General features: G+C 43.5%; 1 protein-coding gene across 10 annotated transcripts in view; it reads right to left on the minus strand.

The window, feature by feature from the left end:
* Positions 1 to 229: 229 nt before the first annotated feature.
* The window catches only part of FYCO1 (FYVE and coiled-coil domain autophagy adaptor 1), an 85,070-nt gene continuing 71,454 nt past the window's right edge, over positions 230 to 13,845 (minus strand). For 6 of the 10 annotated variants that reach the window (XM_075921886.2, XM_075921885.2, XM_075921883.2 and 3 more), the window contains 6 exons: positions 10,553 to 10,600; positions 10,417 to 10,464; positions 7,750 to 7,845; positions 3,852 to 4,062; positions 1,792 to 1,901; positions 230 to 1,422 (listed from right to left, as the gene is read on the minus strand). In XM_075921886.2, the coding sequence (XP_075778001.2) occupies positions 1,347 to 1,422; positions 1,792 to 1,901; positions 3,852 to 4,062; positions 7,750 to 7,845; positions 10,417 to 10,464; positions 10,553 to 10,600 (589 nt within the window). In that variant the 3' untranslated portion in view covers positions 230 to 1,346. The remainder of the gene's footprint in view (positions 1,423 to 1,791; positions 1,902 to 3,851; positions 4,063 to 7,749; positions 7,846 to 10,416; positions 10,465 to 10,552; positions 10,601 to 13,845) is intronic. The other 4 variants (XM_075921890.2, XM_075921884.2, XM_075921891.2 and 1 more) reach the window with 2 other exon arrangements.

Here is a 13,845-nt window from a genome sequence, read left to right on the forward strand (position 1 = left end):
TTGCCGGGCGCTGCCATTTTTAAATGTCCGCTAGTGCGGACTCCGTGCCCGCGGCTACATGCGGCACGAACTAGATAGTTCAGAATAGGAAGTCTAATCCGAACTATCTAGTTCGTGCCGCGTGTAGCCGCGGGCACGGAGTCCACACTAGCGGACATTTAAAAATGGCGGCGCCGGTAACATGCAAATGAAGCCCGGGAAATTCAAATCCCGGGCTTCATTTGCAAGTTCGTATGACTACATTAACCACCCTTGTTCGAACTAGGATGGTAGTGTAGACATACCCAAAGTGATCTAAATTGGTACCAGGAAAAAGAAAGGTAGGAAGACAAGGGTAAGGATTTTCCTAGGTATGGATGAGTCTAGTTTTGAGTGGACTTAACTAGACTGGCTCAACCCTGATGAGGCTCACCAACTGCTACCTTCCACTCAGTCTACAGAAAGAAATCATTTGCATCATTTACATCCTTAAAGAGTTTTTATTTTTGTGTGATTGCAATGGTTAAAAAGGGACCAGTGCCGAAAATAGAAACATGCCCATGTTCCTTTTGTTAGTGTCACATACTAGAACTGCTGATTTATGCTGCAAATTGCACACCCGATTCTGCCACTGGTAGTTATTTTGAGAGATACCTGACTCTGCAAGAACTCCCACTGCTTTCAGTGGATCTCCTTACAGAGAAGAGAGAAAGAAATAGTTTTGAATTTTACAACTGCTGCAGCACTTTTCATAATTGACATTAAATGTCAGAGCCTTTTAAAAAACCAATTAGACATTTTAAACCAAAATTTCATATCTAAAAACTATATTTGTTGCTTATAAGTCTGAAAAAAGATAAAAATGATCCTTTAATGATACATAGCTATAATGTCTGGAATATTGCATAGTTTCATTTTTAAAATATTTTATACTTATAAGCTGATCAAAATGTTTTCTTCTTCAACTGAAAATTGCATTTTTTTATTTTTAGCAAAAATTTCCAGGAAAAATGTAACAACATAATATTTATATTCCAATATTTCAGCCAACTAATTTTTTTTGGGGGGAGGGTTGGATAAAAACATCTAAAATTTTAATTTTGTCAAAAGCCCCCAAAAAGGAACATTTTTTGACCTGCTATACAGAAAAACATGGCTTTTGAGCAATCTCTACACTGTACTGTACAATTAGTATTCCTGTGAAGAGATTTTTTTTTCTTTTGTGTAAAGATACTGTAAGTGCTTTGTTTTGTAACTATTGCATAGTTTTAGCTGGTTTCAAACAACAATATTTTTAGTGCTTACATACATATAAATAATAGTGTTTCTTAAAAATATAATTTAAAAATAACACCATATATTCAAGGCTATGGAAAATCACTTCCATCATAGATCACAGGTTGTTCAACAGTCAAGTGATAAAATACTCTTTTCGAGATAAACCTGTACAAAACAAACAGAAGATCATGTTAGTCTAACTCAGGTAAAAGTAAGATCATAATAGCCGCAATCCTTACTCAGGCAATGTATCCATTGGACTTTGGGAAGTGTTGCCTGAGTTTGGATGCAGTAGGGGCATTGATTACAAAAAACAATTCTGATTCTGAATTTGCTGAAAATAATCAAATGGTAAGTTTCTGTTGTTTACCATCTCAGAAATCAAGAACATCAAAGGATGGAACAATGTTACAGAATCAAGGGAAACATACAAACTCTAAAACTTTTTGAGCTTTTTTCTTAATGGGCAGTCTAATAAGTCTACAAATGAGGAAAAACTCTTTATTTAAATGTCTATACTCAAACTTTACCTACCGAGAGAAGGTGTTGTCAAATATCAGTATGTAGATACCACAGTTTCTTACTTTCACCTGCCCTCGGATGGTTTCCTTATGAGAATTGCAGCGTGTCATAGGAATAAGTACCTAGAATTGAAATATCAGAACTGAACTTGGTTTAAAAGCTCTACCTCTTCTTTACCTTTGGCAGAGATATTTGGACTTCTACCTTCTTGAGAGCAACAAGAGTGTCTCCTTGTGTGTTTTCCCCCTCTTCCTTTGCACTGTCTAGTCTTGTGAGTGGATGTTAGATCATATTGACACTATCTCCCTGTGACAACCTTCTTCTGACATCTATATTTGGAGTACAGATTGAACTTCTCTAGTTGGGCACAGTCTGGTCTGGCAACATCTGTGGTCTGGCAAGATTTTAGCTAGCCAAATGTCCACTTATCATAGGTATGGCCAACTTTCCTGCAGTTCCATAAAGTTTATTTACAGCCACCAGTCCTGGCTCTCAGTCTTCTGTGCTGCTATTTTGCTCTAATTTACCCCTAAACGACTTCTAAGAGCTCAGTAAGCAGTGGAAGTGTTGGTAATGCTGCTAAACACTATTGACCTCCCATGGTCTGGCAAATTCTCTGGTTTGTCATTGGTCAGGTTTCGAGGGTTCCAGACTAGAGGGGTTCAAATTTTATATCTACCATACACACCAATGATGGTGGCAGCATGTAAGCGATTCATAGCTGCAGTGTAGTAGTACCTCAGTTTAGGGAAATTCTGCAATTTTACTATGGCTCCAAATTCCCCCAGGACTAGTACATTCAGCAGTGAAAGGCTCTGGCAGTGGGGAGGCAGAAGGACTTTAGCAGTTGTACACTGGCATGGGTGTGTAGAGAGCTAGGTAGTATATATACCCTAATATTCTGTCATGTCTGTATTCTTCTCACCTATGTAATTCCTCAAAATTTATACTACTGTTTAAACCTATGCTAGGGGCCATGCAGTATACGTACCCCACACACTGCTGTAAGGAGATATAGAAATACCTTGGGATATAAGCTTCCACTGAAGAATGAAATGAACAAATCTCGATGTCACTTATTCTAGTGAAAATCCAGAGCAACTTCACCAAGAAATTGTAACTTAATTTCTGTGTAACGTAGCAGAATTTTATATAATGCTTTCTATGTAATGTAACTGAGTTTTCCTAGTGACTCTGAATTTAATTGCACATTTATCTTTATGGTTATATTTTTTTATGGTTGAACACATGCTTAATCTTAAATCCACGAGTCGCCCCATTGATTACCTGATCTTTCAACCGATGGCCTGTGTTTAAGAGCTGTCTTGGACTGAGGCCTATGTTATTTACAAGTACATTTAATAAAAAATATACATATTAAGCAACTCCCGCCCTCACCCCCGAAACATAAGACATTTGGCAGGTTGGAGCTGAAGGAACTTGATTGTTTAGCTCAGCGACACTGATCTAACTATAAGTATAAACACCAGAAACTAAACTGCCACTCAGAGCAATGTCACTCAGTTTCCATAGGTGATGCTAAGTAATTAAAAGTGTACTTCTTCCCACTGAAACAGTGCAATGGACTGTGCACAAGGAACATTCTCCTGATGAGACATTTTGACACTTTCATATTTGTTACTATAGTGATGCAACTTCCAGTGACTTGCATTCCTGGCCGGGGGCGGGGGAGAGGGGGGCCAGGGAAACTAGTCCTCAGCTGGGACCAGGCTGCCCTCCCCCCACTACTATCTGGAATACACCACCCTAGGCTCTGCAGCGTGCTGCATGGGGCTCCAGCAACAATTTAAAGGGACTTGGAGCTTTGGCCACCACCACTGCTGCAGTAGTGGCAGCTGGAAGCCCCGTGCCCCTTTGAATCACCAGACCCTGGGGCCTTTGCCCCTGCTGCCCTTCCCCCCCTCCTCAGGTCAGCAGGCCTGGTTGGGGCCATGATGAGTGAACTTGCTGGTTCCTCCAGACAGACTCATTCGCCTCATGTTGCAAAATGCAAATCTTCAGGCAGCTCAATGAGGGGGAAAAAAAAGCCCATCCTGAAGTAACTGCCTTACTTTGCACTGATCCAGTGATGCTTCTTCTGATTCTTGGTATACAACACTGAATGCTACGCTCTTTGGATCGGATGAAAACACCCAGCTGATTGTGAGGCCAGACTCCGTCACAGTGATAGGGATGGTGCTGTAGGTGCTGGACTTAATGAACAGCTCCCTGTTGCCTTCCCCAAAATTTAAAATCTCTTCAACGGTAAGGGGTAGTTTTATCCTGAAAGACAAACATAACCATTGGAGAGGGGCAAATTAGACTTTGGAGACATCTGGACACTGGACATTGATATTTTATTTAGCACAACCTACTTCATGCAGATGCCCTGGTGCCTTTGGCCATGTCTAGAAGATGCAGCTATGCAACTGTAGATGAAAGCAAGGATCAGATGATCACAGCCTAGTGCTTCTCACTGTGGCTGGCGCTCAGGGGTTCACACAGTCATTTATTCCAGTGTAGTTAAAAAGAAGCAATATTGAGTGTGGTACTGACACTTGACTTCACTGTCACTTACCACTGTAGTTTCTCTTAATTGGCAAGCGTACGATGTAATATTTGTGATAAAAGATGTCATGGAAAAGACTGCTGCCCTCTGCTGTCTCCTTTATAGATAAACTGACGTCACTTACAATACAGGCAGTCCCCGACTTACGCGGATCCGACTTATGTCGGATCCGCACTTACGAACGGGGCTTTCTCGCCCCAGAGGTCGAGGTAGCGGATTGCTACCTGCGAGCTCCGGGGCGAGAAAGCCCAGTTCGTAAGCTGCTCTGGTGCCCCTGGTCTGCTGGAGACCGTCTCCAGCAGACCAGGGGCACCGGGCGGGTTCCCGCGCTTCTGAGGCTTTGCCAGAGCAAAGCCTCAGAAGCGCGGGAACCCGCCCGCTGCTGCCGCTTCAGTCCCGGTGCCTGGGGACGGTCCCCAGCAGACCATAGGCACCGGGACTGGAGCCGCAGCCGCGGGGGGGTCCCGCGCCTCTGAGTCTTTGCCAGAGCAAAGCCTCAGAGGCGCGGCACCCCGCTGTGGCTCTGCTCCCCGTGTCCCTGGTCTGCTGGGGGGGGGGGGGCGCGGCTAGTGTGCCCCTCCCCCAGCAGACCAGGCTTTTGTTTTGGACCCTGGAGCAGAGCAGCTAGGGCACTGCCGATTGGTCCTGCAGCGCCGCTCTTGGCACTACTGGACCAACCCGGCAGCACCCCAGCTGCTCTGCCCCAGGTCCTGATTCAGCCGCTGCTGGTCAGTTTCAGCAGTGGCTGAATCAGGACGCCTGGGGCAGAGCAGCTGGGGTGCTGCTGGGTTGGTCCAGTAGCGCCGAGGAGCGGTGCTACTGGAGCAACCCAGCAGCACCCCAGCTGCTCTGCCCCAGGCGTCCCCAAGTCAGCCGCTGCTGAAACTGACCAGCGCTGACTACAGGAAGCCAGAGGCAGAGTTGCTCTGCCCCAGGCTTCCTGGAATCAGCGCTGATCAGTTTCAGCAGCAGCTGACTTGGGGAAGCTTGGGGTTCTTAAGTTGAATCTGTATGTAAGTCAGAACTGGCGGTCAGTTTCAGCAGCGGCTGAATCTGGACGCCAGTTCCGACTTACATACAGATTCAACTTAAGAACAAACCTACAGTCCCTATCTTGTACGTAACCCGGGGACTGCCTGTACTAACATCGTGCTTATGGAGAAATGGATATTTAAGGCAATGTATATAGAGTGAACGTGAGGAGCCATTCTACTAAATGTTATATTGTGCTCTATTCTGGGACATTGGGGGTAACTAACCCAAAAGCTCATATTGTCAGTGAACAAGCAAACTACGTAAGTTCCAACTCTGGGCATCTAAGATTATACTGAATTCTTTGCAGGACTTTGGGAGATTCAGCCTTTAACACTTTGCCAGACTGCCTCACTATTAGTGATATATTTCACAAGGTATAATTAGATCCTTACTTAGTTCACAGTCTTCAATGGGGAAGTTTTACCATTTAATACCAACTGAAGAGGATCAAATCCACAGCATCTACATTGAATTTGGTCTGATCTCATTATTTAGAATCAGAAAAAATCATCTAAGCAAAGAGCTAACTGTGATCTCTGTATGCTGTAATAAATTCATTGTCTGCCATCAAAAATCAACATGTGCCAGCAGATATCACACAATTCCCATAGTTATTTCCTGTTTTTGTATAGGATGACTGAGGTATTTCAGCTATCCATTTAGGCTATGTCTAGACTGCAGGCTTCTTGCACAAGAAGCTTTTTGTGGAAGAGATCTTCCACAAAAACTTCTTGTGCAAGAGCATGTCCACACAGCAAAAGTGCATCGGAAAAGTGGTGCGCTTTTGCTCAAGAGAGCGTCCAGACTGCCTGGATACTCTCTCACAAGAAAGCTCTGATTGCCATTAACAGAATGGCCACCACGGTACCTGTGCTTCTTTTGATAGGTTGTTTTTGCGCAAAACCCCCGTTTCCCATCCATACACACCTTTTTTGCGCAAGAGCTCTTGTGCAAAAAGGAGTTATTCCTCACAGAAAGAGGAATAACTATACTGCAAAACCCCCCTCTGTTCTGTCAATTCACTGTAAATTTTCTTGCACAAAAATGTGCTTGAGGTGTGGACGCTCTGTGAGTTTTTATACAAAAGTGTCTGTTTTTGCGCAAAAACTCTGCAGTGTAGGTGTAGTGTCAATAAGAGATGGTGAATGGTGAGTTTTAATGATAACTAAATGATGAGTGAGTTTTAATGATAACTAAAGTTTTAATGATAACTAATGATAACTAGACCTAGGAGAAATGTTTAGCTTTACTCACAATGTTGGTTCTTACCTTAGATGAAACAACAGCTAAACTCTCGCAGGTGAACCTCCATTTTAAGTAGGTAATGACACTTCTTTCCCTCAGCCCTAAATCTGTTGTTTGGATGTGTTTTGTTATTGCTGCCTTTGCATGGCCTCTCACAAAACCAACAACATTCCAGTACAGAACAAATCATCTTATTGTAGTCATAGTATAAACCTCTCTCGCAGCTAAGCCAAAAAGTGGAATTTATGGGTGGGAACAAGAATGATGGGTTTTGTGTCTATCAAGAACTGTATGTGGGCATACAAGGGCAGGCTTGGTTGGGGCTTTTTTGAAGATTTACTCCAATTGTGGCAAATACTCACCCTTGTGGACAGAAGCCATGGACAACAGTAGCTATGCTGTAATCATTTTGGGTAGAGGCGGTTAATGGGAAATAAGCCCGGCCCCCGAAGACCAACCACAGATGATTAATTGAGCATTGCCCCCTGCCTCTAATGCAATGTCTTCTTCCAGGTATTGAAGCACTAAAGACTACTGTCCAATTTCTGTCCACAGCTCAGAGTGCCCCAGAACTGTAGCAAGAGTGGGAGGGAAGATTTCTAAAAGCCTCACCAAGTCCCTGGGCAAAGCAGGGTGGCCTGCTCTGTGCCCCTGGAAAGGGCGTGGCATTGGACAAAAAGGGTGGGGCCATGGGTAGCCAGCCCTCAGTGCTGTCTGTACTGTAGCACTCCCCACCCCTCAGCGTTCCCTGGAGCATGCAGCTATTGAAAGGGCCCAGGTCTCTGGCCACTGCCACAACAGCAGCAGTAGTGGCAGCTGGTAGCTCTGGACCCTTCTGTATTGCTGGGCCCCGTGGCAATTGTCCCTTTTTCTCTCCCCTGTCAGCAGGCTTATCTGGCCCCAAATGGACTGGCAACCAGCAGGGCAAGCTGGTTGACCCCCCACGCTCACTATGTAACCTAGGCATATCCCCATGATGCTGTTCTTAGGGTCAAGACCTGCCCTCAGATGCCTGCAGGCTGCTTCCACTCAGGTCAATGAGAGTTGACCATGATGATATCCAAGATGATGTTTTACCATTTATTCTTTTAACCAGGCAGTATTTAAGCTATTCTGCTTACATCAGTTCTCCTGACTTCAGCAAACATATCTCAGCATCTTGGGCCACTTGCAATTCTTCAGAGTCATCACAGGTCGAAGAATTACATGTGCTGTTTCTATGACAATAAGAAAAAATATTATTATATGTTCTCCAAAATAGCCCAGCACAGAGACAAGCAATCACAGTTATAACCCTTGTACACTTGCCTCCTGCTGTAGAGTCATTTCAGCTACTGTGGGCCAAACTAGATTATATTTACTGTTTTAACACAGTACCACCTAGAGGCCCGGATCAAGACTGCAGCCCCTTTGTGCTAACCCTCATATATGCATACAGAAAGGGACAATTCCTGTCCCAAAGAGTAAATTGAGAAGATAGCAAACATTCCTTTCGCCTACCCATTGCCTCACTGAATTTGTAGGGATGGAAACTGAGGAACAGACAGATTTAACTGACTGGCCAGATTCAGGAATCAATTCAAACCAACATCCCCAACCTATTCCTTATATCCTACACTTGCTTCCCCTCAGTAATGGTGAGGGATAAAAAGGTGAGCTATGTTGTATAGGTCAGATTCTTCTCTCACTTCTGCTGTACTGATACCAGCTCCCCTTATCTGGATATCCCTCCACCACAGCTCTCCCTACTAAGTGCGAGGTCATAAAAACATTCTAATGCCACTTCCTTAGTCATGTTTGTACTAATTCTGGGCTTTGAAGGTGTGGGGTTAAATCCTGCTGAGGCCAGTAGTCAGCATGTTGCCATGAAGAAAGCCCCTGAGATACAAAGTTGGCCGAAGTATGAGAACACTGTGGTGATGACAAACTCCCCAAATTAGGGTCCCAGCAAAGCCTCAAAAGTGGTTGCCACTGTCCAGAAAGTAGGTGAGACCAGGGCAGTCGGAGACCACACAGATTCAGTGCATCCCTTCAGTAGTCTTTAGGCACAGGTTTCTTGTAGAGACGATAGCAGATTTCGAAGCCACCTTCTAACCCTGAGCCCCTGATGGAGGGCAGCAGCAGCAGCAGCAGCAGCAGCAACGTGGTCCAACTTCCCTCTCCAGCCTATGGGGCTAGTTTGGCACAGGGAAGTAAATTCATACTTGATCTAGCCCACCAATGGCTCCTTATTCTGATGTCATACAAATTGCTGCTCCACCTGGGAATACTTTAACAAGAAATATCTTCATGATAAAAATTAAATCTTCTGCTCCTCCTGGAAATAGTGGGTCAACCAGAAACACAGTGAACATCAAATTAGACTCAACCCGCTCCCCTCACCTCCCGATATGCTTCTCTCCATTACAAGCTACAGGCGGGGAAGGCCTTATCCTCTATAGAAAAAGTAGTGCCTGTAGGGGAAGTACAGCTTCCACATCAACTTTCCACACTCGAGTAGCCTTTGCAATATAGGGCTGGGGGCTGAAGAAAGGCAGAGTCTGAAAAGCAGCCTGACTGCAGCATGTTCCCCACAGAAAGTCCTGGAACATAGTCCTGGACAGTTCCTATTTAAGTTAACGATACTCTAAGTTGTACTGACTTTCCCTACATGCTCCATAGCCTCTATCCAACATGTGGCAGGAACTAACAGTAATGTGCCAGCTGAGCCAGTTATGCTGCCATTTCATGGGAAAGTCCTATAGATTTTAATATGCAGGAGACAAACAAGGTTCTATAGAAATTTCTGCCAAAACCTAAAAAATGTAGTAGAGCCCAGTATTGCTATGGTTCTCTGACCCGGCCTACAGAACTGAATGGCCAGGATTTCATTCTTTCAGTCACATTATAGACCAGTTCTAGCACCCAGCTCCTGCACCCCTAAGTCCTCCCAGACCTTGCACCTCCATCTCCTGCCCCATGTCAAAACCCAACCCTCAGCACTTCATCCTGTACTCCTGCCCCAGGTAACAACCCCCTTCCCATACCCTGCATCCTCTCCTACACCCCTCCTCCAGGTCAGAATCCTCTCCTGCACTCATGCCTCCCAAACCCTGTATTCCCTCCTGGACCTTGCACCCTCCTCCTGTACCCTAATCCCCTGCCCCAGGCTACAACCCCATCCTTCACCCAAATTCCCCCTCAGACTCCGCACCTGCTCCTGCACCCCAGTCTCCTAACCCGAGCTCCCTTCTGCACTCAACAGCCATCCCAGACCCCACAACCCCTACATTAATAACACGGAAGAGTGCAGCCCTTGACCACTTATCAAATTCTTGGAGTGCCCCTGCATAAAAAATTATTGCCCATCCCTGGCTTAGAGGGACAACACTGTCAGGATGTCAGATGGCTTCTTGAACAGTTGCCTAGCAACCCAAATGAGCTTGGCTGGACCCATTGAACCCTCAGTGACTATGCTCCCTGATTGGACAAAAGAGCTAAAAGATCCCTCTTTAAGCCTGGCAGTAACAGCAACAGTGTGTCAGCTCAATGCATTTCCTCTCTGCTTCCTGTACCCGTCCTTGCTCCAACCCGTACCAGTTCCTGCCCCGCCCTAGTTCCGGCCTTCCTCCTAATTCCTGATTCCTGACTACACCTCTGGTTCTGCCCTTTGATTCTGCTCTGAGCACTAGTCCAGGCTTCTATTCTGAGCTCTAGCTCAGACCACCTACAGCTAGTGTGTTACAAACAACACACATTATATAATCAATCACATAATCTCATGGATTATCTATAGAATTATGGTTCACCTTTTCCTGTAGTTCCTTGGCCTACTGCTGCCCTCTCCAAAGCTGTACCTAAGTAATTAGGGATGGAAAAGATCTATTAGATCATTTAGTCCATATAATCTTATAATGGTTTCTAATCTATAGATTTACGGTTCACCTTTTTCTGAAGTTCCCTGGCCTACTGCTGCCTCTTCCAAAGCTGTGCCTAAATGATTAGAGATGGAAAAGATCTATTAGATCATCTAGACCAGCTCTCAGCCAATGTAATACTTCCCCTACAGTATATTTTGTAGTACTTTTCCCAATCTAGTTTTAATGAGCTCAAGAAATGCGGCTTCCATGCCCTCCCATCAGGACTGTTTTCCATTATACTCAGTCTTAAGTTTTCCTTCATGCTGTCTCTTCCCATTACTTCTAGTTTTACTGCATGGACACCCTTAAATCATTTGCCACCGCACAAATCATTCTTTTGGTGTTGCTGTAAGTGTCTCAGACTCGCCTATCATGATTTGTGTCATGATATTCCGACTCCCTCATTAATCCCGCACCCTTTACTGCCCCAGACTATAAACTAAACCACATGTAGAGGAGTGTTCCATCCCCTGATGAAACACACTTTTTACTATTCTCTTGAGGTCCCGGCTACTTATGGCTGCTGGCCTTGTGCAATTTCTCATTTAGGCCCTCTCCTCAACGTGCTATGCAATTTAACTAAGTACAACTAATTCTGTGTACCCTCGGAGTACCAGATCAGTGCTAGGTACACTACTTTGTCATGTTGACTCATTTTCTGTCCCACTTGCACATAAGCTGACATCTTTCCCACTATATCTGTCACAGCACAAGTTAACTCATGGGCCAAATTCTCATCTCAGTTACTGTGATGCTACTCCATTGAAGTCAATGGAACAAATTCATCACTGGTAGAACTCCACTGTGAATTCCGAGCATGAATGTGGCCTGTAGATGTCAGCAGGGTTCCATTATTTTACAAGAGAATTTAGCTCTATAGACTTATCTATCTTCACTAGGTGGCAGTCCATCACTCATCAAGACTGTTCCTACAGTTTGCATGATGTACATAACTCTTTCTCAGCCATATAAGAATATTCAGGTTGTTTTGCTTCCCTTTCTTTTAAAAGCAGATTGGAACAAAGGACATGCCTTATAAGAATAAAGAACTAAATAATGGACATTATTTTTCACAACCGCCCTGAAATTAAATTAGAAATATTATGATAATCTCATGACAGCATTTTGAGTGAGAATTAGTGCCCCAGTTGAACAAAAATAGGAAACAAGTGAGCTTTTGCTAATTCTAGAAGCCAAACTAGGGAAAAAAAATTGCTTGTTTAACTTTCCCACTATCATTTCCCATTTTCACACGCATTTGCAATTCCATCTGAAAGAAATTAAGGAATACTGCCAATCAAATTTCTGACAAATTATTGTTGAATTTCTTGTCCAAAAAAAATTTGCCTGGCATGATTATTATTAGTAACCCTACTTTAATTGCAGGGTGATCTTCGAATAATTGCAGCTGAATTGTGGACATGGCATGGAAAATCATGAAAAGTAATTACTGAAAGTGGCAATTTGGAAAAAACAGAGTATATCTATATGGTTAAAAAAATTGCTAGAACAATATGAACACTCATGAGTTGTTTCTCCCATAGATCACAAATCACCACAGAGCCAAGAACTTGCAGGAGGAAGCAGCTTCCGGAGGATAACGATCATTTAACACCGGCAAAAATGGACAGCAGCCAGCAGCCACCATCCTTTATGAAGCTGTTAGTTTCTTCGTTGAACAAAGAACACAATTCCTAGCTTGAAAGTATTAATGACTGCAAAACTAAACATCCTCTGAACTGATTGATGCAATTATGACAATTAATTTTTAACATTAATTTTTTTTCTTAATGGGACAGTTTCATGGAACAAATGTCTTATTTTCAATGGCAGGCCTGAGATTCAGTAGCCATTCCATCATACTTTAGTAACATACAGACAAATCATACAGAGAACAGTCAATATAGCAGATAGCACTGAGCAGTCAATTTCCATGCTTTTTATGCTGAGAATGCTTCTTAGAATAGAAGATCAAAGGTGATTTATGGAAATGTGGTTTGCAAGTTAAGGAGGAAACAGATTAGAATCATCTGGGCGCCACATTTCAAGAAAGATGTGGAGAAATTGGAAAGGGTACAGAGAAGAGCGACAAGAATGATAAAAGGTTTAGAGAACATGACCTATGAAGCCAGGCTTCATGAACTGGGCTTGTTTAGTTTGGAAAAAAGAAGATTAAGGGGGGACATGATAGCGGTTTTCAAATATCTAAAAGGGTGTCACAAGGAAGAAGGAGAAAATTTGTTCCTCTTGGTTTCTGAGGACAGGACAAGGAGTAATGGGCTTAAAGTGCAGCAGGGGAGGTTTAGATTGGACATTAGGAAAAAATTCCTAACTGTCAGGGTGGTCAAATATTGGAATAAATTGCCAAGGGAGGTGGTGGAATCTCCCTCTCTGGAGATATTTAAGAACAGGTTAGATAGACACCTGTCAGGGATGGTGTAGACGGAGCTTGGTCCTGCCTTGAGGGCGGGGGGCTGGACTCGATGACCTCTTGAGGTCCCTTCCAGTCCTATTATTCTATGATTCTATGGTTCAGCTACAGAGTGATTGAAACTGCAGGGTGATAAATTTCTCACTGTTCCTGATGCAACAATACAGGTTTCTATATTGTTAATAGTTGGCTTTCCATTTGTAAAAGGATTTACCAAAAGTCACACAGGGATGGATTCCCTGAGGAATCCCAGAGGCATGGTGCTCATATGTGAAATAGGGCCAACAATGGTAATACAGAAGTGTTTCCTCTCAGGAGAAGGAAAACATCTGTGATCTGAGGGAGAGAGCTCTTCGGCTGTTAGATAGCAAGCAGGTTGCCGACATGGTTTGAATCAGATTAATTGGCGTATGGTAGCTAAATTGATAAATTAGCTTGAATGATCTTTCCCTAGAGATCCCACCACACAGTTATTGTTTAAAAAAATTGCTTTCTGTTTCTTTGCTGGAGCATCACATAAATACATCATCTGTTTTATGTAATCTGAACTAAATCTGTTACACTTAGTATTAATGAACAGAGTATTTGAGCTTCAGAATGCAACTATTTGTACCAGAAATCTGACTAAGATTTATGTATATTCATCAATCTATTGTTGTCTCTTTTGTCCTGAGAGTTAGTCAATACTTTTGTGGAGGAGAGAGATATCTGTATTATTTTTATGAATACTATGAGACTGTTTGGTGGTTATGATGTTGCTTGCCAAAGGTTAATGAGGGGTTCAAACCGCCTTAGATGGTTTTTGCATATCTGTAGAATCAAAGTCAAGTGGTTTAAATAACCCCATCTCTGTGCTCAATTGACAGTACAGTGGTGTGACAGGATCA

The sequence above is a fragment of the Pelodiscus sinensis genome, chromosome 2 (genome assembly GCF_052426305.1).
Source record: "Pelodiscus sinensis isolate ZL-2025 chromosome 2, ASM5242630v1, whole genome shotgun sequence".
Classification (NCBI taxonomy): domain Eukaryota; kingdom Metazoa; phylum Chordata; order Testudines; family Trionychidae; genus Pelodiscus; species Pelodiscus sinensis.